This window comes from Pomacea canaliculata, linkage group LG9, assembly GCF_003073045.1.
Source record: "Pomacea canaliculata isolate SZHN2017 linkage group LG9, ASM307304v1, whole genome shotgun sequence".
In the NCBI taxonomy this organism is placed as follows: domain Eukaryota; kingdom Metazoa; phylum Mollusca; class Gastropoda; order Architaenioglossa; family Ampullariidae; genus Pomacea; species Pomacea canaliculata.
In genome coordinates this window covers 7,995,695-8,023,566 of record NC_037598.1, presented here as the reverse complement: position 1 = coordinate 8,023,566, position 27,872 = coordinate 7,995,695, and the positions used below count along the sequence as shown (strand labels likewise).

Sequence of the window (27,872 nt, the reverse complement as noted above, 5' to 3'; positions counted from 1 at the left end):
AGTCACAATCACAGTACTTCAAAATATGCTTTGCTTTTGATGTAGTCCATGTCACTTTCCAAAACTCACATATTTGGTTACCAAAAATAGGCCTCAGGTTCGCAAAAACTTTAAAAGATCAAACAGTTTATTACCATTCTTTGATTGTATAGCACTTTTTCTGATGTGATTTGGGTTCTCTCCCTACTATAGTTAACTTCCATTTATTTTTCATAAAGAAGTCTCCAGAAAATAGAGATAACATCTTACCAGCTACTCTCCAAGCTACTGTTTAGGATGTGCTGAGCTGTGAATTTAGGTGTTCAGAGTATGTGAATGTTTATGCTTACACACACACACCAGTGAAAGTTCATTTGTAGCCAAAGATTGCAGCATTGAAAAAAATATTGAATCCCTAAATAGTCCTCAACTTCCAACCTCTTGCACAAGATTAATTCACCCTTTAATTCCAGGTTAGTAAAGTGTAAAATGTTTTCTACTGTGGAAAGTCTTTATTGTCAATATTGTTGTTGTCATCATTTTCTTCTTAGAGGATCATGTTCTGTTCTTTGAACCAAATATTTCATGATCCATATCTCCTGTTCTTTTTCTTTTCTTATTTGGAATTTCGTTTTTAAGATGCCCTAGAAAGGTTAAGACTTTAAGTTCTAATCTTATTCATGCATTTATCTTATCACTATGCATTAGTTTTCTTGCAGAATTAATGCTTCTTTGTGTCACTTTTGTAAGATTCTGCCTGTACACATTCAATTGTTATCACATTGCTAACCCTATCACCCTAACCCTAGTGCCTTTTTTAAAATGTGAATTGCTTGATAACATATTGAAATAGTACAGCTAAGGACATTCTTTATTTGAGGTTTTTATCCCAAGAAAAATTGACTGTTGCTCATAAAGTAGAATAATTGATTATTTCTCATGAAAATCAAAAAAAACCCTAAAAACTAAAGTAAGCCTTTTCAGTAATTGATGTTTCATTTCTGAATTGCATTTAAATGAAATTATACAAATCTCTGTAATATCTGGCTTATGGATCAGTAAAATAAATGTAGAGTCCTTGAGTGCTTTTACTAACAATAGCTGCATTTGTGAATGTCACTTATAGACTTTCCAACACTACGTCTAAAACCCTGACCAAATGCTGGTATATGACAACATTATCATCTGTCTGCAGTGATGGTGTAATGCTACACAATGTATTTTCTATGTTGCTTGTCCTTTATAAGAACATGTTGCTGTCAGTATACATGCATGTATATGTTTTGTGTATGTGTGTGTGTTTCTAATGTTCTAATTCTCCATCTGAGCATTATCCCTCATTTGTTCCTTCTTTCTCTCTGTTTAGGTCGTGTGAGTATAAACTGCACTTGGTCACGCACATGCACCGAGTGTGGTAGTGGCATGAACCTGAGGCTAGAGAATAGAAATCCACACTGCCGTTGCCAGAAGGATTCTGTCATCACATCTAAGAAAGAAGAATATGGCATCCCTGCTATCAGAAGTCTGCCACCACGGCCAATATTTATACAAACTCGCAGCCGAGTCAATGCTTTCAGCAGTTCATCTTCTCAACATCTCATACGATCTCCTTCCCATGCAGTGTGTCCTGCTGCAAGTCATCCTGCTTTAGGTACATCACCCAAGAGCATGGAGACCAGTAAATCTATAAGCTTCAAGGAAAAACTACTTGCAAAATACCTACATGGAGGATCTGCTTCTTTACCATTAATGTTGCCTGTACACGTAGGTTCTGTAGCTTTTCGTGACCTTCCAAAGTTTGTGCAGGACTGCATCAGTCCTAAGTCCCTGGATAACAGAAGGAAGGGATCTGTCTCATCACGCTTGCCGACTGATAGAGGAGGTCAACGCAGTGAAGTACCAGAAGTGAAACCAATGAGAGGATCATTCATAATTAACCCCTGCTCAGTGGGCCACATCCCTGTATCCACAGAGACTCACGGACACTCAAGGTAGAAGACAAGCTACCAGTTCTTTTGGCTTCCTTCATGGTGCCTAACTCCACCCTTAGCACCTCTTATCTCACCAAATTGTCAGAGGTTGGTTAGCAGGTCTAGGATTACAAGTCAGACAGCAGAAATTTATAGCTCTTTTGCGTTCATTATATGTCTTATTTGTCCATGATCACCACAGTTCTGCTTACTTGTTGGTGACAGTTCTGGAGACAATGAGCAAGGCTGTATGGAACAAAAGAAGTGGGTTTCTCAGTCTCCAGGTCTTGATTGCTGGCCTCTTTTTGCTGGTGATGCTTCTGACAATTATTTGTAGGCTGGATGCTGCCTTCTTCCACTGCACCTCTCAGTCTTCAAATGTTACTTTCTTTATTTGCTTTATTTCCATCCTGTTTGCCATTGCAGCTTCAAAAAGTGTATCTTTATGAAACCTCCTGCAGTTGCAAGCATATTTTGATGAGTATTTGCTCAATATGATCTACATATAATCAGATTGTTGAGCAGAATAGATCATTGTCAGTTCTGGGAAGAACGTTTGAAATGTCAACAATAAAAATAATACTGATGCAGAAGTATCTATTATACTTCATTCTTTCTAGCATTTATGTAGTATGCTCAATGGATGTTTGAAGCTTTAGATAGCAAGATGTATTATGATATTTTGAATATTTATACTCTGCTTTTACATTTTATTATAGTCATTCGGTCAATTAAAGCCATCATACAAAGAATAAAGATGATGTATACTTTACTTACAATGCCTTTGCATGTGTCTTTTCTGCACTTGAGGGTGGTGATCCTCATTGTCATGGTGCATAGTGTTTCAATGGTGGTTTCAGGTGGGTCAATGTACTTATTTTGAAAGTACTATAGGTTATGTGTATGAAGATGCTAACAATGTTCCCATGCTCAATAATGTATAGTCATTGTAGATGTGGTTTTGTCTGTTTGTAAAAGGGGTGTTCAAAGTTATGTTTATGAAGATGTTTAAAATATTAGAGAGTTTGCACACTGTCCTGCTAAAAAATCAAGCTGACTGCAAAGGCAGTGAGATTTTGACAGATGTGTCAGCATGTATATAAAATTGATTGTACTTTGAGTGAAATGCACTTTGCATGAAAAGTTCATCAAGTGCATTTTGTTACAGACTTCAACAAAAAAGAAAACATAGGCACTGTATATTATGAGTCAGGAATATTTGCAATTCAGCGTCATTAAGGCAGACAAATTTGTCAGGTCTGGAGAAGCCAAACCAGGTAATCCCTTACAGTGAAACCAAAGCTTTGCTCAAGCACCACTTCAGATGCCAGTGGATAAATAAGCACGACCTGCTATCAGACAGCCAGATGCTAAATCTGAAGCGCCACTAACATCATTGCTGCCTGCACACTGGACATTGCCAGCTTTGTGCAGATGTGTACCACCTGGGCTGTCATACACTGAAAACTGCTTATATGAGGTGGGCTTACAGACCCCTCAGCATGTCCTGCAGCACAGTGCACTACACAGATGGACAGAGTTGTTACCACAGGAGCCATAGTGGAAACAAAAACTGGAGCACCAAAGGAAACAGAATAAACAGCCCAGCGACAATTGTCATCTTCCTCAGCAAGAAAGATGAGCATAGTTTGCTGTATTCTGGAAAGATGACCATAGCTGTATTCTAAAAGGAAAGAGGAGAGATATAGAACTTTCAAAACATGTAATAACTACGTTGAGGAAGAAGTTCTCTGAAAGACCCAAAGAAACCTTGTATGACCAGTTCCATTGAATTTTTTATTTCCACCAAGAGAAGGTTCGACATTCAGTTAAGAATAGCGTTTATATGTGTAATTGCATTGCTGTAGACTGCTTGCATATGTTGCTGATGTTTATCTCTGATGACATTGTCTCGGCTAGATTTTTGAGGCACCATATGGCTGTGATTACTGTGAACTCTGCCTCTGTTTATATTGCTTGTGTGATCATGCTGTCTTCTTTCACCAACATATTTGTCAAATGCATACAACACAGCTCTTTTTCTTTTAGCAGCTGCCAATTTTGTCAGCTAATTTGCTTTCCAACACTATTGTGATTACTGTCAACTGCTTTTGGTTAATATGAGCCCAGCTGTCTTTAATACACTTTGTTTGCAGCATAACTGTATGCAGTACTATATTCCACCATCTAAGAATGTGAGTATTGCTTACTTTGTCAGCAATACACTTTTAGACCAGTGCCAACTGCCTTCAGTGCACAAATTGGGGAAAACTGCTAGCTTTTATCTCCAGTATGCCAGTAACAAATGCTAACCAAATCACAGTTTTGTTACCTCTGCTTATTTTGTCTTGTTCCATTGGCTGTGACCACTTTTGTGTCCCCAGTGAAATGTATCACCTTTTTCTCACAGGCCATGTCATGTATGCTCACAATACGGTCTTCCTTTTCTGCTTCTGTTACTTGCTGTTGTGTGTGTAAGAGAGAGAAAGAGAAAGATGTGCATGTATGATGATGCTAGAAACGATACAGCTGTTGAGATTTGGCAACTTGTTCTCACTCATTGTGTTGTGCCCAGTAGCAGCATGGCATTGTTTTTTTCTATAACTTTCATTTATGCTGCTGTCATTGGTGAACTGATTATTTGAACTGGTGGTGACACTGGAAAGTGCAGAATTAAACAGAATAGCAGATGAGGTTTTTCTCATGTTTGTCGTAGAGTTGATCATTGACATTTTAGAGGTGTTTACATGTTGAAGTGTTGAAGTTTTTTTTTTTCCTTTCAAGGTGAGTCCATATGGATTTAACCAATTTTCTTATTAGTAATGCAATATTAATTTCACATAAGTGATTCTTCATTTTTTGTATTTGTTTGAAAGTATTTCAAAGAATCTGTACAAGAGAATGACCTCACAAATGTACTGTACTTTTTGTATCCATAATACATAATCTGTAGTTATTTGGTTTTTTTTTCTGTGTACTTACAGATGCAACTTATTTTGCTAAAAGAATATAATATTGTTTTTAAGAATTGCTGTGATATGTATTTTATGATCAGGTATTGGAGGAAAAGTTCATTACGGTACCTTCATCTCAGTATAAGATTAATATTGCAATTATTATTATGTGCAACATTTGTTCCACTGTGGCAATGTGGATCAACAACAAGCAAGAAGCTCCACTCCAACTACTGGGGTAATCCCGGTAATGTATTACAGAGACTGCATGTATCACTTCACCTACCTTGGCAGCAGAATCAGCAAAGATAGGGGTAGAGATGAAGATGTAAGAAACTGCAGACTTGCATTCCACACTCTGAGACCCATCTGGAACTCCAAGGATTTATCTCTGCACAACATGATTCACATCTTCAATACCAACATAAAGCCAGTCCTTCTGTACAGATCCGTGACATGGCATGTGACAAACACCATCACCAGCAGGATTCAGATTATTCATCAAAAGAGGTCTGCCACATCCTTAGCATCAGATGGCCTGAGAAGATCTCCAATGCAGACTTGTGGGAGAGAACTAGCCAAACACCTGCCAGCCAAGACATCAAGAAGCGTAACTGGGGATGGATTGGTTACACCCTGTGAAAGCCATCGGACAATTTAACAAATTCTGGGTTGAGAGACGCAGATAAACAAGTAGGAGATGTCCAACTGAAGGACACCCAGAACTGGATTTGCTGAATAGTCTGGTTGTGGCCATGCTCCACTGGGGGCAAACAGCAGGGCTAAGAAGAAGCACAATACTAAAGCACTTGTCCACAAGACAGTGAGGAAATAGGGATTATATGTTATAAATTAATCTTGCACAAATAATTTCTCACTGAATGTGACATCTCTTTCAGGTCAGGACTTTTTTTGCTACAGAAATTTTGTATGCAGACTCAGCCTTAAATACCAGCAACCAAAACATTTATTTATTAATCTGCACCATGAAACCAAATGCTGATCAGTACTGCTCTTTATCTTCTATTACAAAGTTGCACCCAGTGCCATGACTCATTTGCATACTACTCTAAATGTCTTCCAGCATAGTGAAGTCCCCTACTCTGTCCCAGGAAACCATGTCTTCCACTCCAGTACCATAGAAAAGACTGCTTCCTTTTAACACAGTATCTTTCCTATTCCATTACTGAAAACTGCTCATCCCTAAATTGTATCAACACATTGCCCAGCATTTTACAAGTTTTCATTGCTTACTCCCAAACCACACTTATCTATTATACTATATTCCACACCAGTATAAATCACTTATTTATGTACATCGCTGTATAGTTCCATGCACATTTTGAATCATCCAATTATACCACCAATCCCCACAGCTTTGTTCTGTGCCACTTAAAGTTTCCCAGTTTATAAAGGCATTTTCTCTGAGGTATCATTTGCTTGTTGCAAATAGTTTTTATCACAGCACATAGTAAATATAGCAACCTGAAAATCTTATTGTTATAAGTACTGGGCATAGAGCGAGTAATTATAAGCTTTTAAATGTCTTAGACTATTTCTTCTCACAGTTGGCATCTACATTTAAGTTATATATATTTTTAAATTGTTTTTTAGCACTGCATGTATTGTAAGAATTTAACATGTGGTTTCCGACTGTGGTTATTTAAAAATAGTTAAAGAAAATGACCTTATAAATGGTATTTCAGTTGTATGAGTGAGTTGCATTTATTTTAATTCTGTTTTAACAACAAACTGAATGACCAAGAAATACTTGACTTCATGTGGTTTTATTACTTTTATATAATTATTATATTAATTTATAATTTATATAATGCACGTTTATGTTCAAATTGGAGTATTATTTCAACTATTGCTTTAATTTCTATGTGCTTTTTTAAAACAAGAACAGATTCTTAAAAATAAGATGGTACCATATGGCTGTTGGAGTTGTGCATATCCGTCAAATGTAGGTCTTCAGTTCTATTTGTTGCATATCAAGTCTGCTACCAGAACAGTCAAAGTGATGCGAAAGCTCAATTGATAATGCTTGACTGTAGTTCTCTGCATGCATTAAAATGTACTAAAATGTCGATTGAATTATTTGATGGTGTTATTTTTATTTTCACTTAGCCTCATTGAGATTAGCTGTTAATCCTACATCTGATCATGGTTTGCTGACATAAATGCACTCATGAGTATAGTAAATATTCATATTTTCTGGTTGAGCCATATTCAGTTGCAATGAACAAAAATGTCACTTTATTTAATTTGTGTCATTTTAACATGGTTCAGTAAAATGTATGCAAATGATGAATTTAGTTGCTTTGGAAAAGTATATGAGTGATAAAGACATGCACAAATTGCTTCAGCTATATTAGTACATGTCTGCTTGTTTTCAGAAAACACCAATTAAGGAATGTTTTAGATAACATTTCAGGTTTTAGTATTTCACATTTACATGGAAATTGTTATATTTTGTTAAAAATATTGTATCATATGTAGTCATTAATTTACACCATTGGCTGTTTTTTTTATCTAGACAAGTGTCTAAATTTCACTTTTGATAGTAGAATCCGGGGCCATAGTTATGAACCAGATGTACCTATGTACTCGAGGTTTGCCTTACCTCAGCTCAATACTAGCAGGCCTGTTAAGAAATCTGTAGCCATACTTGTGGACCATCCAAAAGACAGGGACCTCAGGATTATCGGCCACCCTAAGCTGCTGTTGTTTCCAATAAATTCAGACATTTCTGCTTTATAGCTAAGCCCAAAGTAACCTTGTACCTGTTTCATAACTAGGGCCTCTGGAGTATTTTAGGGGCAAGATGGAGAGAGTGAACATTGAATACTAATTTTATTCAGTCCTCTGCCCCTAAATACAATATTATATCATGGCGCTTTTTTTAATATTTTAGATTTTCCAAGAATAAATAATGGTTTAAAGCATATGTGTTCTGAAATTTAGTTTGTAATGTGAAGAACTGTTATGACTTCTCTTTTAGCTTTCAGCAAAGGATATAAAAGCACTTATTTTGCTCATGATGTCCTGTTGGAATATATATGATGCATGATTTGGTTTTTGGCGATGGCATTTCAGAGAGACGCATCCTTCTTGAAATGTTCAGAAAAGTTCAATTCTTTAATTCTTGTAATGATGATCTTCATTCTTTTTAAATAACTGTTTTACTTTTTTCCCCATTATGAGGTAAGCACATCTAAACATACGCATAGCAAAGAAGGTATGCTCATGCACACAAACCGTTCATCTGCCATTTTGTGCTGTTCATTGCTGCTCTCTACATTAGACATCATTAGATCCACCAACAGCATAGTACAAACACCATCAGATTCATAAGTAGCATAGTAGCTTAGTATAGACACCCTCAGATGTATCAAAAGTACACTCCAATCATGTTCTCCTTGGTTCCTTCAGATCATCATATCTGATTCATACAGCATAAGCCACGTGAATATTCTCTGTAAATAAAAGTTTACTATCAAAGTATCATTATCAGAAGAACTACATGTTGTTACTTTTACATCCAACATCCCATAAATTTGATTGCAGAGACAAATTAGAAAATGATAAGATGGCATTTATTTCTGAAGAATATGCATCATTCTCTGTGCTAGAAAAAAGTATGACATTCTAAACCAGGCAAATCACAAGCTACATCAAGTCTTCTTAGTTTAACTCCTTTTTTAGTCTTTTCTTGTAAGGATGTTTACTGTGTACAGTAGTTATGTTCTTGGGGGTGTTTATTGTGCATATTATAGTTATCTCCATTCTTTGAAGCATATAAAATAAAAGAAGTACAAATCAACATCAGTATGAATCCAAATGTGATAAATGTGTGAAAATTCTGATTAAAGATTTTACTCAGTAACACTAAAACATTTTCCTCGTCATCTGCTTGCACTGAGCAAAAAAAGAAGGTATTAATTAAAAATGAAAATTAAAGTGGAAAGAACAGGCCTGGACCCTTGGAGGTGGAGTAGGTAGGTGTTATATATAATTCACTTTGTGGTGGCTCTTCTCCTAAACAAAATGCAAACTCTGGATAATCATTGCTCTGTGTGTGTGTGTGTGTACTATACATGCATATTTCTATAGCCTTTATGAATCATAAACAGCACTCAAAAAGACAGAAAAAAGCATCATTATAAACCATAACAGAAAACCTGTGAAGCAATAGCTGATGGTACCTTGTGCAGTCTTGAATGGAGTTCAATGCAAGTTTGGGAGAGATCATATTCTTTTTTGTGCCTGTTGGTGACTATAGAGATCAGTTCTCAAAGCATGAATTCTCACACAATGTGTCATCAATGTTATCAACAATATCTGTGATAATAACTTTATGATTTGTATTAATTCCCATGCACTTACACATCATTCTTTGACTTTAAAAAACCCACCACTGACAAGGAAAATGTTTTACAACAGCACAATAAAACTCAACTAGATTCCTCCCTGAATAGAAAACTTGCTGCATTGATGGATGTAATAGAGGTATGGCCGGTTGACAACTACAACAAAAATGTCCATCATCAGCAAAAGCTGAATCTAAAACTTCTTGTGTCAGCAACAGCTGGAATTTAACCATGCACGTTGCTCACATTTGCCATGGTGTTGCTTGTGTTAATTCTTTGTTGCATGGTTGACTGTTGGTTTGTTTGGAGTCTTTCACACACAGCATGCTGAGCTCGCCTTCACCAGGGAAAGTGCATTCTACGAATTCTATTATTATTATGAATTATTATTCTATATTATTTTTAGACCTTTCCATCTGCCTGGTGTACACCTAAACAACAAATATTTTAGTACATGGCAGCTAAAAAAATACTGTACAATGAACATATAAAATAAGGACACATCTAAAAATATGAACACTTGGGATGTTTTAAACATGAGCACTTGTCCTAAAATAATTGCATGCACTTTGACCCCTTTGTCAATTGTTTTATGAAATTTGTTTTCCAGAGAATATGCCAATATATCTTATTTATTGTCGAAAGCACTCACACAAACACTTAAATGAAGTCTCCTTTTGGCTAATTACTAAAATATTTAACGTATGAAGTATGTCGTTTCTTCACATTTTTCACGATGAGGCTACAAGAAAATATGATTTGTTTTCTTTGTACATACCCAAAAAGACATGAGAAAATAAAAAACAAAAATGTAACAGTTCCATCATCTGATATAGTGCATAGATACAAATATATACATGCATATTATTCGAGATTCAAAGGGCTTTAAGAATCTGTTTTAACAAGCAATTGCAATTTTACAAAGGCACTATAGAAAGCTGTGTGTGGAACCCTGTTAAAAATTTACATATTTGCAGACATTTTAGACGCATTGTCATTTAACTTCTGCCTGCTAAATGTTTTTATATTGTTGCTGCTTCAACCTGATTTATTGTTGCTCTATTATTGCTCACTTCAAAGCAAAGCAACGGAAAATCTTTTTTAAAAAGTAATGTAAATAAAGTATTTGTCAACAATAGTTCCCTTTTCATAATCATAGAAAAGTCTAACATGCCTGATCCCTGGAACGCAAAAGAAAGAAGCCACAATATCATGAGTTAATGAGTCAACTGTGCAAAATGCCTTCAAGACAACCAAAGACTCTGGCCTTAAAGACTCTTATCCTTCTCTAACAGAAAATGTAAAAGCTCTTGGTTTGCTGCACACTCATGTAATAAAAACAGTGCAACCAATGACATAAAACCTTAAATCTCTTCTAATCAGAGGATTATCACAAAATATGTAAGCTAAATGCCAAGAAACCACAAATTAAAAGTGTCAAAATTGCTGCTTATCCAACAAATATGAAACTTGTACCATCATGGGCTTTGCCTCAGCAAATATCCAAACAACAGCAAAGGAACTGCTCCAAACTCTTGAAAAGAATTTGCAGTGAAGGGCTAGATATGGGAATTATTTGTCCTAGATTATGTGCTGTCTAATCAAAACAATCATGTCATAATCTCTTTGAAATTACTGTTATTTTATAATATACTTTTATGCAGTTCACCTCTTTCCCTTCATTTCACAGTAGTAATAAAAAAAAGTAATTCCCACTGAAAATAAGATTTAGCTGAGCTGCAATGTCTAAGAAAAATATCTTTCGAAATGGGATTTATGACTTAGCTTTTCCATCACATGCAGTGAAAAATCTTCACTTTTATTAAAAATAAAATCAACCAAATTCTATCTCCTTTTTCATGACAAATAGAGAGTAATGTGTGTAACAGAAAATAAAATCTCAATAATTCAACAGCAAAATGGAAGAACTTGTCAGCAATGTCTAACAACACCAGTAACTAATACTGGAGTTACAGCATAAAGCTGATAAAAATTATAAAACACACACACACAGACCCCTCATCACTTTTCATAGTTTGATAGAAAGAGATTAAGAGAAAGAGTAAATGCAGACATTACATAGAGAAAAAATTTTGAAAAACAAAAACATGATCAAATCCCATGAGCAGGAACAGTCCCACAATCATCAGATTAATGAAGAAATCAAAACCACTGTAGAATAGAAATGATTAGCAAAAAGGCTGTATTTTTTCCCAAGCTAAAAATATTGAATAAATATAGTGTGAGGTATTCCCATGATAAGTACCCCTAACATATGTTTCCCTGCAGTATAATCTTTTCGTAGTTCTAAAATACTCAGATCAGCAATACTAATAGACCAGATATGACTTTTAAGGTCTCACATTCTGCATTAGGGCATGAGGTACACTATAACTGTGCACTCATGGACAAAGGGAAGGTGGGGATTGTCAACTGTAAAGTTGTTACAGCCAAGAAAGAACACAGAATTTAGTTACCACTCAGGTAGTTTTCCTCTTCAAAATCAAATGTTAAAAAAAAGAAAATTTCTTTTCCCCAAAACTGATGCTAAACTGACAGGAAAATGTGATCCCATCATCTTTGTGGACTTCATATCAAGCTCTCCTACTTGCTTCAAACTCCTCTCCAAATCTCAATTCCTTTGACATCCTCAGAATATAAGGGGTAAGTGAACAACATTACTGGTACTTATATTTTGCATTGATTGCAAGATTAATTAATTTTAAGATAGTAAAAGACACGAGGTAAAGACTTAAAATATGAAAACTATCACATATTTCATCTTAAAATCAAGCCATTGTATCTCATGGAAGGAAAAATAATATGAACAATAAATGTGAAACATTCAAGAGTATGACATTGAGGTAGTTTCTATGCCTGCTGTTGCTGGTGCAGTTACGGTAACAATGATGTGCGTACAGTTGTGCACTGATGACCAGTGGATGAGGCAAATACAATAACAAATTTAAGAACAAACAGATCATGGGCTGATTTTATACACACATGCATGCAAACATGCACAGACACACATGAACAGACAAAATTAGAAATGGCAGCTAACAGCCTTTCTGAGAGATTGTGATTGTGTGTTTGCATGCATGTGTTTGAGAAAGAACCCCCCTTCTCAAAATTAATGATGCTCAAAAATGACAAAATTTGTTCCCATCAAGTAAAACATTATATATATAATTAAATAATGAAATGAGGATGCAAATGATATTATCAAAGAAAATTATGAAAAAAATATCAGAAAATTGATCTATGATCCATAAGAACCCATGAAAATGAGAGGATGGAGATAGAGATAAACTGTATGCGGCCTGCAAGGCATTTCTCAACACTCTCAGCTCCAGCATGTTTTAGGTCAAAAGGTCATCTCCTTCTGTTTTGCAACAAAGAATTTCCAAGAATTAACTGACAGTTCCACTAAGACAGCATCTCCACTTTATGGAGATAAGCTCACAGAAAGTCATTACTGGCACCTATGCCAGCAAGCATCACCACTAAAGGGAGCAAACTGGATGAAGTCAACACTTTCAAATACCTTGGATCCACCCTAACAAAGGATGACAGATCAACACTAGAAGTCCTCTAGACTTGCTCAGACAGCAGTGACAATAACTAAACTCAACAAAATACCAAAATTCAGCAACATAAATTTCCTAACCTAGCTAAAACTCGACAAAAATGTAGTCTTTTTCATCCTTCTGCACAGCTGAGAAAGCTGGACCCTGACGGTGGACTTCAAGATGCAGACTGAAGTCTTCAAGACAAAGAGCTTCTAGAGCAGAGGTCTCAAACACGCGGCCCGCGGGCCGAATGCGGCCCGCGAACATTTTTGTGCGGCCCTCGGCCACGTCCGCGGTGTATATGTATGTTGTGCTTGGTGATTAACTCCCGCAGTGAAAATTACCCGTTATTAGTGACAGAGACAACGTCAACTTATTTTAATAAACTAAACTGCCTGTGCATGTAATAAACTACAGTAAATGTAATTAATAATTATAAAAACTTTATTTTAGCATTTAACTGCAGTGACAGTAGTGTTCGTAAAATTTAATGAAAAAACATTTTCTTTTCGTGGTGCGGCCCGCTGACTGGCTGTTACTTTCCACTGCGGCCCACATGCTAATATGAGTTTGAGACCACTGTTCTAGAGACTACTGAACATTTATATGCACTTGATACATGACTACTATCTTCTTGTGGAGGGAACTGGTCACTATGTCTGATCTCTAAAAGCTTTTCCCACAATAAAGAAGTGGAAGCTGTCGTGGTTTGGCCAAGTGATATGCCACAACAGTCTTACCAAGATTGTCATGCTGAAAAGTGCAAAAACTGATCCAAAAACATCACAGAGCAAATGCAATACCTTAATTTTGCTGCATCATGACAGAGAATCTTTCAGCAAGTTTATTTCTCGTTACCACACAACTCCAACAACCATCTAAGTCAAGAAACTATGCTGATAGTTATGATTCTTTTCTTAAATTACTGTCTGTCATTCAGAATATTGTTGATTGGTATTTCATTCTCTTTTTCAGCTTTTGCTTTTGTTCTGAAGCTCTGGTTGAGTTGCCTTAGATATATAATGAGAACTTCTTTTAATTAAAAAATAGGCATAAAACTGAGAAAACTCGTTTTAACATCCTTACCATTTTTATGTAAAAATTTGATCAGTAAAGTATCCATAGGCTAAAATAAAGCGAGATGTCCACTAAACAACTATAAAAATGAAGTTCCAATTTACAGTAACATGATTTCCTTAAATGGCACCACAAACACATACTTTAATCATCAGCATTACAAAAAACAAAATGAGGCTATAATGTTCAGAAAGTTTAACTGACCCTGAAGAGAACACATTAGGTCCTGAATACAACAACGGTCATCATGACAACTGTGGTCACTGCACAATAATGAAATAGTGGTCAGAATTACACAATAAACTGCCAGTGTCCAGTGAGTTAACAGATGAGGTCATGAACTAGAACATGCTTTTTGACCACTTGTGTCAAAGTACAGCAGTGCTGTTACCTGAGCACTTTTGTGTCATCAAATGGCAATGTTGAACGTACACAGAAATATCTCCAGAAATGTCACATGGTGTACACATCACCTAGTGACTTCAAATAAAATTTCCAGTTTCTTCATAGCAATTAAGCATTGCAACACACTGTTAATGTGTCCATGTACACACATTGTAGTATGAATTTCCTTTGCTGGTCATCACACCAACATTACATATCTAGCATTGTTTTAACATAATTCAAGACAGTTTGTGTTGCAGACTCACAGAACTCTGTGAACACACAAAGAATTTAAAAACACAGGTTTGCATAGCTACTAAATGGTTATATGCTTTCAACCAGCTGCTATATATCATCTGAGCTGTGGATGATGTTTGTTCAGGATTGTTTTGAGATGAAATAAAGTATATTTTAAAAGTTAGAATATTTCTTGAGATTCTTGAAAATATTCATTTGCAAGCAAATTTTCTCTCTGCCTTTAGATACTAATAACAAACTCACAGGTTTTAAACAAAATGAACTCACCATGTTTCACATGTTCTAAATGGTGAGGTAGGGGCGGTGAACAAGATGTCACTAGTTTCACAAGTCACCTGTTCATATTCAGCAGGGAATGCTTATACAAAGATGGAAGCATTCCAATAACTTTCTGCAGATTTAGCCACTTTCATGGCTAAACAAATTTGTCAGACATGCTTCTTGTTGCATTCATATTGAAAAGACAGCATGTTGCGATATAAATCACAAACTTTTGTTTTCTTTGCGAAGTGACTAGCTTCACTTCTTTTTCTAGCAGGTGCCTATCTTGCTTCTGATGTTCTTGGATCAGGCTGTGAGCCCTGTGGCATTATGGGGAAAAAAAACACACCAATATCAGAGTTTTTCACACCCTCCTATTTTGTTCTGCATAAATGTCAGGTCAAACAGAAAATGCAGCCTGCTTCCAAACCAGAAGCTAGAAGGATGAAAAAAGTAAGCATTTAGCTAAATTCCTGAATGCTTTGACAGAGGTCTCTTGTGTACTCTCTCTCCCCCTTCCCTCTATAAATTTATGTACATGTAAGTGGATGGACCTTAGTAGGTGATATCTTTTGTGTGTACGCCTTTCTCTCATACCCCACCTTATCTCTCTACCCCCACCAAACATACCCCTTGCCACTCCCCCCACCCGCACACATAGCATCATTAGGGGATGCATCTAACCTGTTATTTACAAAATGCAAATATTGTATTGAAACCAAAAAGTCCCATTCAACCTCATGTACCTGTCTTTTCCATGATGTTACTGGCACCGGCTGGGGCAATCCTGACGTTTCTGCTTCCAGCACATGTTCCTAAACAAAAATGCCTGCTTTTTTCAAAAATGATGAAAAAACAGAACTTACAGTAAAACAAAAATTTGTCAAACATATCCCTATACAATTCACAGCACACACACACGCGCGTCACAGGGGTACTCAAAAATTTCTAATTTTAAACACATTTAGGTCTTTAGTTGAAATTTAATGCTTGAGAACTGCTTAAAAGTAAATTCTTTAAAACATTTCTAAATTTGCTTCTACAAACTAATTTTAAGGTTTAGACGCACAAGTGAGCTTAGGACTTTTCTCTGGAGAACTGATCCAAGGGAGGCCACAATGCAAACTGTTTGTAAACTGCTAGCAGAGTTATCTGCCATCATTATGGTGTTCATGACCAATGTACTCAGAACTGCGATATTGCCGCTGACTGAAGTGCGTGACATTTTCATGGACAAAAGATGTACTCTACCAAATCTTGTAAGGATCGGAGAATCGATGTACATAAAAGACAAAAAGAGATACAATATCGCTCTCTCTCTCTCACACACACACACAAATTAGCCAATCATCATCATCAGCTATCGAAGGTGCTGAGGACAAAAACAAGCTCCCGCCAAGCCGAACTTCAGTCCGTGATGAACATCGTCCTCCATTTAAGTATCAGCGATCAGATGGAGTTCGACTGCAACCTGTTTTCCTGGCGCCATGCACGTATATATAGCTTTTGTTTCAATCTGAGATGTCGCGCGACAGAAGCTCGAGGACCCCTGGCTTCAGTCTATTATTAGAGTCTCGTGCGTGTGCCAACGTGAGAACTCGCGTGCTACTAGGTGGTGCAAGGGTACCATTTCCTGTACTTTAAAAACAAGCGTGTAAACTTGATCATATGTACATGCATGTGTGTGTGTGCGAGTGAGAGAGCAGGAAATCAGTTATGTCTTGGTGGTTCCCACAAAACTATTTCTGCGTCCAGACATGGTGATCGGTGTTGCCACGCAGACCGACGCTCATAAGTACATCTTCGAGAGCTCGTGCATCCAGAAAGATTCAGATGACGATACTATCGGTCGTCTCTGGCAGCCATGGCGACCAGTTCTTGAGGAGAGTTAAGTCAAATGTACGTGTGTGTATGTTCAAATATGTGACTTGCCGTATAGGTCTCCTGACCGGAAGAATGTTTTTTTGGGGATGTTAATTGTACTACGTATCAGATCAGGGAATGGGCAAACTAAGCGCCCAAGAACCCAAAATACCACGACCATGCCGCCTCTGGTTATTTTAGGTGTTTAGCCAGTTGGTTCTAAAAAGAATGTGACGGTTGGACTGTCTACACGCCCACTACGACCCGCAGCACGCGTGAACACTTGAAAGTGAACTCTGACTTCATCCACATGCTTCACGTGTCGAGAAGGGTTCTGAGATACTCTGTGTGTGTGTGGCCTGCACCAGTCTGCGGGCCTCTGTGTGTGTGTGAGAGAGAGAGTGAAAGACATATCTAAGACCTATACACGTCGTCCACCTTCACACTGCCATTTGGATGTAACTTACAGATTATAATTACCTTCGATGTGCTTTCATTCCACATAGTTTAGAGAGTTAACGAAAGAACTAGAAACAGTTAATTAAATATCAGCATGCACTCACATACTATTTTAGGCTTTCTCTCATATATATATAAAAACAATCGCGCGCGCACGCTCACACACGTACGCCCGCACACATCAAACATTCGAGAAAATGAGTTCTATTGAATTTTTTACCTACTTTTCAGTAGCCATACCTATTGAAAAAAGAATATCTAGAAACTTGTAGAACATTTTAGTATTATGCTAATATATATATACTTATACAGTTTAGTTTTATAATAATAGAGATATTTTGTAATAAGAGATATACTCACACTTTTACTCAGTCTACCCTTCCTGCTCTGAAGACTTTCCCGCTGTGAAAAAGAAAAGTGACCATGTTACATTGCTAACTGAGAAGTATAGCTAACTACGTAAACCTACTTTCTTGTTCACTTTTGTAAACTTTCAATATCAGCACTAACTCCGATCCTGTTCGTACAATAGATAAGATTTAAAATATTTTCCAGTTTGCGTACTTCAAAAGGGATCTTACGTCTGAAATTCCATAAATTTTTATCATACGTACACACATTGTCATTCCGTTTCACTTCACAGTTGTATGTGAGATAACTTGCCTCATCTTATTCACTGTATTGTTACAGAAACGTAATCTAGTATGACTGCTCTACTCAGAGTACACTACAATAGAACGCAACAGCTTAACAGTAGGTTTAAATTAAGCAAATAAAGACAACAGAACAAGTCAGGCAACAAACTCCAGGAGTACACCTCTTTCACACGTCGTTAGTTGCCTGAAACCTGTCGTAATCAGCAAGAGGGTTGCATCTATGAATACATGTCTAAAAGGTGCCCGACAAAAAGACTTATGAGTTGCATATAACTTTTTCACAATGAAATACAAAATGGGTTCTTGGTCGTGCATCAATTTGTAAGTTAATCTTCACCAATAAATGCAAACCTGGTGACACTGATCTTCTACAATAGAATATGTGGCCCTGTGCTCATCGAGGAGTAAAAAAGAATAAACTAAACAATAGAATATGGACGGCTAGTCTTGCCACGAATATTCATGCTATTTGGTGGTTGATTGCTAAGCTACTTAACTGTCGGTTGGCTAAACAGGAATGTGTTTTACCTAAAGGCGTTTTCGCTCCAGAGAGACGGGAAGATGGAAGTGGGAGGGGAGAAGCGGAGTAGCAGTGACCCCCCAGCCCTTCCCCACGACGGCCAGCGCTGCCAATAGATGTCACATATAGAGAGTATCTCAAATCAAGATGAACCCAGGACCAGCTTTTAAGTGAAGGTGACAAGCGAGAGTTTTACTACAAATATTAGTTGGCGCCCCAGGGGCCGTAGTTACGAAGCGAGGATAAATCTTGCCCTGGTGCAATATGGGGAACTCAACGCCAAGCGTCTTGTTCCCGAAGTGGTAAAGCAATGTACAGAACCCGCATATGTTGTTTTACCCCCGAAGCCGTAATTATGATTCGGGGGCAAAGGTGGCCTGGAGTAAAGAAACATGAAGTAGTGTCTGCAGGGTCTGGACACCACCTAATAACTTCGGAACAAGACGTTTCCTCTCGAGTCCCGACTTGGCCAGGGAAAACGATTTACCCTCGCCCCAACATGGGTGTCTACCGCCCGCTCTCTCCTCAGACTTATTGACAAACTCCAGATAGCTCACGTGGCTGGCGCGAAACCAGAGGCACACTAGTTTACAGTTTATGCACGAGCATAAGCAAATCTGCCTAATAAACTATTTTCAGCAGAAATTTATCGAAATGTTTGCTGAAAACATGTGTATATACAGTTAGAATGCCGATATTGCTCTAGAAGAGTCACGAACCCTACTGTTGTCAAGCTAACAATGTGCCATTCCACTTAACACACAAGTCAGGAGTGTACATGGATACGTTTTACGTGAAAGCCTCACCAACAGGAGATCTAAGACCTCAGTCAGGGGCGTGAAAGCATGAGTTTGACCTCTTTCTGTGCATGGTGATATTTGTATGTGTATCTCGAAAATGGGGAGGGAATATTCACTCAGATTTCCGGAAATCGTTTCTTGTCCTGATTCACTAGAAAAACGCTGTGCCACAATATGCCTTTAAAAGCTTTAAAAAAAAAGTTTTATTTTGCTTTTGATGAGTTATGGTTTGGTATGTATGAGCTATAGTTTAATGAGTTCTCCCTCGATCATGCCATGTGTGAAATTTCATTCAGAAAGGAATGTTCTTTAGCGAGTCGTGTGATTTATAAAAACATAAATAGCTGTACCAACTACATAGTTATTATTCTTAAAGTATTTATCATAAAACTTATTTGTACCACAAACAGCTTTTTTACACCTACGCTGATTTTTTCAAACACACAATTTCATATGCACCATTTGACAGCAGAGAGAGAAAGAAAACATAAAGCAACATCGTGACAACGTTTTATAGGTCAGATACGATGACCCCTTCTGGCTATAATTATATGGTTGTGTCGGTTATGCTGATATTACTGAATCATTATTTGTAGAACAACTGATTCGCCCTTCCGTCTTCCGGCTGTCTGCCCCACGACAGACCGCAAGGGTCTGTTAATCGTCCACTGGTCAGAGCAAAGGTCTTCACCGGTTCGCACAAAGGCAGGAAACGACACGAATCCGGAAAGAAGGGAAGAGCACTTCAACGACGTTGCTCAGATGTCGAGAGTTGCCTCCCTTTTTCGCTCTCGCGAGGAAAGGATCAAAATTGGAATAAACGGTTCGCGTACGGTTCACACCCAAAGCTGTGTCACGCAAGGCCAAACGCATCCATGAGCTCAGAGAATGAAACTACTACTACCCTGCTATAAAACCTTCCTTCGTACAGGTACCTGAGGCCAGTGTGTGTGTATATGTATGTAAAGTAGATACGAGGAGTGTGAGGTTTTTTGTCATAACCACCTTGCGCACAATCCTGAGAAACTCGCTTCAGATGTTTCTGGCTGGAGGTCGCCCAGTGCTGCAAGGTTGGTTGCTTGACGAACAAGAAAGATAATCAAGCGAGATAAATAAGCAGCCTGAACGTCAAGAGTTATCGGGGATGGTTTAGCCGACTTTGCAAAGGCGGCGTCTTTTGGTCGTAAAGCTGTTATTACATTGACAGGAAGCAGCCAAACACTTAACCCTTTAGCTGTTGCTGCGAGACAGTCAGGACACGCGGGTTCAAGGGTTCAAAGCTTGATTCTGGCCGGGATTTTACCCTCCCCCACTCGTCCTGTCTGCTACCACCCCACGAATGAGAAAGTAGGTCGGCGGCGTACCGCTCAGCTTACACCTGAGACTCTGAAGGCACAAGGAGAAGAAGGGAGTAGAGAAGGAAAAGGAAAAGGACGCGCGCACACACACATTCCCACACACACACACGCATGTGGAGAAAGTTCTGAGAATTGGCTGTGTGAGGAGCCAACGGAGGCGAATTGGATGGTAGTTCTCATCTGAAAATGCCAGCCCGAAAATTGCGCAAGCTGTTTGACATCAGCAGGCACTTGAGACCGCATGTGAACGGTTAACATTTTCTCCTCGAAAGGGAAAAAAAAGTGTGTCAGCGTAAATGGGCAAAATATCTCGAAGCAAGAAATTTCCCTTGAGTGTTTAGCATTTCTTTTCTGTATAATAAATTTACTGAACCGTTAACAAAACGACTTTAAAAAAAAAAAGCAATGTCTGTAGACTATTCTTTCATTCCCTCGTGCATAAGAGATGGCATATAAAAAAGAGAGGCAAAGAGTGGGATAGGGAGTGAATGGGCTTTCGCCTGGTTTTCTGTACTTGGTTAGTAAAGAAATTTCATTTACGTTGGTACAGGAGTGTTGGTGTGCCTGCATGCACCTAAATCGGTGCGTGTGGACATGTTCAGATGTATGCAATTAGTTCAAGTACACTTTGATGATTGAAGCATGCAAATAGTGCTTGGCTCCCTTTAGCAAAGTAAGAATGCAAACTATACCACTCGTTGCTCTTCCATGCGAGAGAGAGAGCAGAAGGGATCGAAAACAGAAAGGATGAAGGTCAGTCGGGGGACAAGGGAAGGGAGAGAAGCGAGAGGAGGGAGGAATGCCAGCTCATTGTTACGACCATCTACTGTAAATGACTTCCTGTCATGAGCTGTCAAGACGGTTTTATTTTACTTTTTTAAAAAAATAGGTTCAAATTCCACTGCTTCGGTTGCAGCAACACACCCGCGCTACCATGAAAGGTATGCGCGTGGGCGTGAGAGAAAAATCCTCGAGCAGACACCAAAAATAGTTTGAAAAAAAATCCATTCAGCAGAAAAGCTTCCCCCATCCGACCAACTGTTCCCATGTGTGCTATTTACTTGCAAACTTTACGTTTTTTCCAACAGATGCTTTTTTAAGTGATGCGTGTGCTTTCTGTAGTGGGTGGAAAAGGATGTGTGTGCGCGCGCGCGTGAATGCCTTGTGTGTCTGGGTACGTGTTTGTCTCCGTCTGTGATTTTCGACGCTTATTTCTTACTACTGATTAGTGCTTGTGATGTTGAGTCTCTGATTTCTAATCGACTGTGAAGAGAACAGTAAGAACGTATCTGGTGTATGCATATATGTATGCAGGCTTTCGTATATAGTGATTGTGTAAAATATTTTTACCTGTCTAAATCTCTGTTGGTTTATGAAACAGTTGAGTGTTAAAACAGTATAGTTCACGTGTGAGGTGTTGATTCCATAAATCTGGAATAGTGCGTTTCTTTCCTTCATTCATTCCTTATTTATTCGTTCACTCGTTCGTTCATTCATTCTAAAAGTACTCATGCACAGCGCTAAGGCTGCTGGACCTGTCCTACTTCTTGTCCATTGGTGCAGAGCCTTGCGCAACGGTGTCAGCTCTGGAAAATCCCGTCACATCATGACCCTTGATTGACAGGTAGCGCGGGTGGGTGGGGAAACCACGTTGCACGCGCGTGTTGAAGTAGGCGTTGTCATTCCTTACATGGATGAGATCTTATCCCTTCCCTATCACGTTTGCCGTTTCCATTCAGTTCGCCCTTCAGCGTGCATACTCTCTCATTGACATGTCCTGCTGACACTTGTTTAGCTACGAACTGAATACCTTCACACTGTTGATGTGATCCCACTGCTTACTATCCCCTCCCTCGCACGCAAGCACGAGAACGCGCGAACTACAGAAAGATTATCTAAAAACGGACGAGTCCTTCTGGGAAATTTGTACGACCCCCCTTACCAACGCTGATTAGAAGTGAATTTGAAGTTGTTTACACTCTGACTTAACAGTTTCTGGTAAATTAGGAAAGGGGAAAGCATGGTGAGACCAAATAGAAACACAGTTGAGCAAATCTTTAACTGTCACATCCCGTCAGAGAAGCATCCTCAGTATCACACCAATAAGCTTGATAAGTTATAAAAGGCTTCTGACATAGTCTTGCACATGGGGCTTGGCGTGTAATGTAAAAATTCAACATCGAAGAGGATTTCGTCCAAGTCAGCTAAGCTCTCTATATTAGCTCAACAAGTGCAGTACAAATGGGAGTTTTATTTCACAAGTGGTGTCCGTCAAGGATGCTCCCTATCACATGTGCTATTTTACTTTTTTTTTTTTTTTTTTTCTTTTTTGAGAACATCATGCGTGAAATCCTCCACGACCATCACACTTCCATTTCCAGAGGCGGAAGGCCGATTTGCAACCTTGTCGACAACATCGAACTGACGGAAAACCGCAAGACTTTACCAACAGACTGACAGACAGTTTGAACACATTTGAGATGGAGACCAACACTGACGATAGTAAAGTCATGGTCACTGGAAACGGCAAAGCAGCTATACCTACATGAATGGAGTACGGCTTGAAGAAGTAAGATGCTTTAAGTACTTGGGACACACCCTTTCCAAAGACGACAACTGCAAGACAAAGATTTGCATCTGGATCGCGACAGCAACAGCGGCAATGGCTAGACTGGACAGGGTCTGGTGCCGCCATGACATCAGGTTTTCTAGGAAGTACGATCTGTACAAGGCCCTCATAGTACCCATCCTGCTTTACGGATATGAAACGTGGACGGAGAGAAGGATCTAGACCAGTGGTTCTTAACCGGGGTTCGATCGAACCCTAGGGGTTCGGTGAGTCGGTCTCAGGGGTTCGGCGGAGCCTCCGCCACGGAGGTCAAGACATACCCGCAATTCGTGATGACACTAAAGAAGGGTTCGGTGAATGTGCATATGAAACTAAAGAAGGGTTCAGTGAATGTGCATATGAAACTTGTGGGTTCGGTTCTTCAAAAAAGGTTAAGAACCACTGATCTAGACATTCGGATTCCCGCTTAACAAGCCCTGATGTCTCACCCTGACCCAACGTCTCCTTATGGTCTGCGCATGCCTATCAAGATGTGGACGAAGTTTCACATACGTATGGAGATCTGTTTCGATTTCGACTGGACAAGAACTAAGCTGCAAAAATGTTAAAAACAAAACAGGTTTACAAAATCTATCGTAAGCATAATACAAGAAGTTTCAGACCACAATCACTAATTGCAGACGGTCATGAACTGTGACGTTAAGCGCATGCGCAGACCATATGGAGACGTTGGGTCGGGGGAAGACATCAGGACTTGTTACACCCGAGGAGGCTTCTCCGATTCTCGTACAGAAAGCATGGTCGCCACAAAATGCCCTCAATCGCAGTACAGTACTTGCAGCAGTCAAGCGGCCTAAGCTAAGCTGGTGTGATTTAGTCACATGACCCAGCACGAAGCTGTGTTGAAGACTGTCCACAAAGTACCTTGGAGGATGAAAGAACTGGCGTGAATGAATGGATGTTCATCGTGTGCAGAACCTGCTCTCTATCGCCCAAGACAACGTGAGTGGCGGGCTTTGTCAGCTGCCACGTCTACCTAAGGTCCTAAGCGGTTCCCCAGCGACCGGTACCACAAAAAGATGAATGATTGTCGCAGCGAACGTCCCCTAGTCGACCTAGATGGGGACGTTAATACAGCGAGGGATACGAGATGGGCACCGCCCTCACACAAAGCATGAAAAGATCTCCAACAAGAACTCTTCAACGACCAAACAGGGGACTACTTTGCCTTATATCTATTGAATAAATGTTCAGATATATTTCCTATCATTTCCCTCCCTCTCTCAATATAAATTATACGCCCGCAAACATACAGACATTAAACAGAATACATTAATGCATTCACACGCTATTATTATTTCTAAATATATCACATATATAAAATCACTAAATGACACGCGAGATAGAAAGTGTAGTAATTCTTTTAAAGACATTCGACTCAGAAACGTTTCTTTCCGACATTTTTTTTTTCAAGTTATTGCCAAGCTGACACCGACACGGATAGAGAAAAGAGAGAAGAGAAGAAAAAGAGAGCAAAGAATGAGAAAAAGAGAAGACAAAGGAGAAGACAAATGTCAAGAAAGTAGAAAATTGTAGCAGCGCCGATTGTACACTTCGCAGATAAACGGACGCAGAACGCACCATTGCCAAAAACGTTACAACAAGGAAGTTCACATTTTTATTACAGTTACATTTTACATTGAAACCAAAAGGCGGGTCTTTTCTGAGAAAGTTCACTTCAGTGTTCAGGTAAACACACCGGACGTCATCTCTATGCCAATGTCCTGTGCCGTGCCATGTCAAACATTGTTAAATCTCCGTGTATCAACCCGTGATGTCTCTCTTTCAATCACACACTCTCCTTCCTCCTTCTCCCCACCCTTATCTCTCGTGCCAAAATGACAGTTATGTTTTCTAGAAACTGCACTTTCAGTTTAGTTTAGCATGTAACACGAGTTAGGCTTTCTATATTTTAGAAGTCGATAGGGATAGGTCACGTCTGGAAAAATTCCTGGATGTCACGCTTGGACTAATTTTATTAATTTTAACATTTATGTTTGTGCTTCCTAAATGTTTATGTGCGTGCGTGCGCATGCCAGCGGTGTTGTTTGACAAAGTACTCTGTGACCCCGACTTCGTCCCCAGTCTACCCCGCCCCCTTACCTCCCTTTTTCCGATTACACAGAACTAGAAGTTCTAGACTAGCCAAAGATATTCATCCACGTACCTAGCTGAAGGTAATTCTTCCCTCGCGACCTAACTTGCCCTTGTTTTCTCTGACAGTGTCTCGACCCGAAAGTCTAGGGTCAGCACGCATTACCTGTTAGGTTTCAGCTAACATGGAGAGCTGGGATAACTAGGATGAGTTAACACGCATACACATCAGAGAGATTGAGAGACGATGGTGCATTCCTCCCACCCTACTTCCGTCACGTGCTGACAATGCACAACTCCCCCTCCTCCCACCACTACCACCACCAACCTTCCTTCAACCGAGTGCCTACTTAACCTTGGCATTGATTCATTGTAAAAAGGCTTACAAAGAGTCAGGACCTGGTGAGGTGGGTGGATTATAAACATGCGAGGTGAGCGAAACAATAAGAATGTTCGTGCCTGAAGCGAACTGCTCTCGTGTACAGGTCACGACATCGAAACGCTACGCTGTCACGGACGTCTCACCTGGCGGGGGACGGGTATAAGGGTACAAGTGTTTTTCTGTCTCTGAAACCTTTGCCGCTACAGGTCATGTGGAAGTGCATAAAGGTTCACAGCAGTGAATTATCCTTCAAATGACTTCGCTGATAATACAAGATAACTGTAACCCAAATCTGCGTGAATAACCCCTCCCACGCATCTTTCAAACACTTTATCTCAAACGAATAGCGCACACTCATGTCAACTATTCATTATCATCAACCTTGTCGTCATTGTTTTCGTAGTCGTCATCATTATTATCATCATCAATTCCCACTATCCATTTTCGAGATACAGACCTATACAGATGACTATGACGAGAAATTTAACACACAACAAGCATGCAAGTATGTATTGCACTGAGATCACCCACATGACCAGTCTGTCCCAAAGAACAGAAAAAGGCGCTGAGCGGACCTCAACCGAAAATGTAGCATGTCCGTCTGTTCTCCTGTACCTTGCTTCCCTCTGGCTTTACTAACCCTCCCGTCTGCACTGGTGAGTCTTGTTTCCGACTCATTTCTTCTCTCGCTGGCGTCCTCTAGCTCATCCTCAATTTGCTTAAAACGAATTTTGGTAACCATTTTCTCAAAGCCAAGCCATTATTTTCATCCTTGCACTTGTGAATACTGGAGAGAACATTAAATAAACAAAAACAACGGACTAAACACCAACGAAACAAGACTCTAGATTAACGGCGATGAGCTGCACTCGAGATGAAGAACATCTTGTCCTGTGAACACCAAAGACATCGAAATGAACAATTTATTTATTTTTATTTAGTAGACACCAGAGGACGGTTAGTTGATATCTTTTCCCGAGTCTCTCTCTGCGCCGATCAGCATGGACATTTGAACATCGTGTGACATATCGAAATACACAGCAGGACAATGACCTGCACGCACTAAAGAATGACGGATAACTTGCAAAGCACAAACTAGCCTGGGCTAAAGTTGTTATGCAAAGTGATATTCTCATGTTACCGTTGGCAGACAAAATAAAAAATCATAGTTTCCTGAAAAATATGAATAAAGGTACATTATTTTATATTTGTAACTTTTTCGCAATTTTCCGTTTGTTAAAAATGGAAGTCTCACAGACAATACTTCTGCCGTGATGAGCAATTTTATGAAGAAAAAAAGAGAAAGATTTCATTTAACAGCTCTCCTGTGGACGATCAACTGGTCGCCGACAATGCCAGATTAATTCTCTTTGGGAATTTATTCAGACAAAAGAAAGACGACAGTGATTCGGCTGAACTCCCGGTCCAAATAAACCAATAATCCATCAACAGTTCCCCTACTTTTTTCGTTTTTCTGCTGGCTTCTGAAGACCCTCGCTCACCTTAAATCATGGAAAACACTATTCCTTTGGTGACCCAGAAGCCCAAACATTGATACCTGTTTACGAAAATGGGAACGGTCGTGCAAACCCAGTGACAAGAGAGAAGGCGACAGTGAAAGTCAGATGAAAACACTTTCCTTTGGATCAGCTTTATGGTGAGGACGGTGCCCGTCTCCTCTCCCTTGCTGCAGTACCTTCTCCAAACCTCTAAAAGTCAGGTACTCGTAACATAGCATAGGATTAAATAAGGGGAAGTAACGCTGCGTCAGACGGGTATCGAACCAGGTAGTGTGCACACCTTCAGGTTCGGACGTCCTTGCTCTAGGCTATCAGACAATCCTTCTGGTGATGTCATGCAGTCAAAATTTGCTTGCATAACGAAGCTGTCGCGTCCACCCACTTGATGGAATGCTGTGGGTGCACTTACATTCCTCTGATATACAGCCTTCTCGTCTGATTTTCCTCTCTTCCTCGCGTTTTCTTGTCCCTGACACTTGCATTCTCTCTGGCGTTTTTCATACATTATAGCCCACAAATACCTTTTACGGGAGTAATATTCCCTGCACACTCTGAATATAAAAATCTTTCTCACTCCCATATAAAAGCAATAAATCTGTAAAGGAGAGAGGACAGGGGCAATAAGTGGGGCATCAACCCCAACCCCAGTTTGTGCCCAGCGAGTATGTAATCGCGCAGATGTTCAACAGGGGAACACTCTTGGACCACGTTTGGGTCACAACAAATACAGAAGCTAAATTCGACAAAACAAGCACAAACCGCTCAA

General features: G+C 39.2%; 1 protein-coding gene and 1 long non-coding RNA gene across 11 annotated transcripts in view; one reads left to right on the top strand and one right to left on the bottom strand.

Annotated features, from left to right (window-relative positions):
- LOC112571522 (tubulin glycylase 3C-like) overlaps nt 1-8,729 on the top strand; it is a 49,712-nt gene extending 40,983 nt beyond the window's left edge. For 4 of the 10 annotated variants that reach the window (XM_025250549.1, XM_025250550.1, XM_025250548.1 and 1 more), the window contains one exon: nt 1,346-8,729. In XM_025250549.1, the coding sequence (XP_025106334.1) occupies nt 1,346-1,974 (629 nt within the window). In that variant the 3' untranslated portion in view covers nt 1,975-8,729. The remainder of the gene's footprint in view (nt 1-1,345) is intronic. The other 6 variants (XM_025250553.1, XM_025250554.1, XM_025250552.1 and 3 more) reach the window with 4 other exon arrangements.
- Nucleotides 8,730-13,311: 4,582 nt separating this feature from the next.
- Nucleotides 13,312-19,843, bottom strand: LOC112571540. Its single transcript, XR_003100844.1, has 4 exons — nt 19,703-19,843; nt 17,508-17,549; nt 15,572-15,640; nt 13,312-15,145 (listed from the first exon to the last, which is right to left on the bottom strand). It is a non-coding gene; the product is annotated as an uncharacterized LOC112571540 (long non-coding RNA).
- Between the last annotated feature and the right edge of the window lie 8,029 nt (nt 19,844-27,872).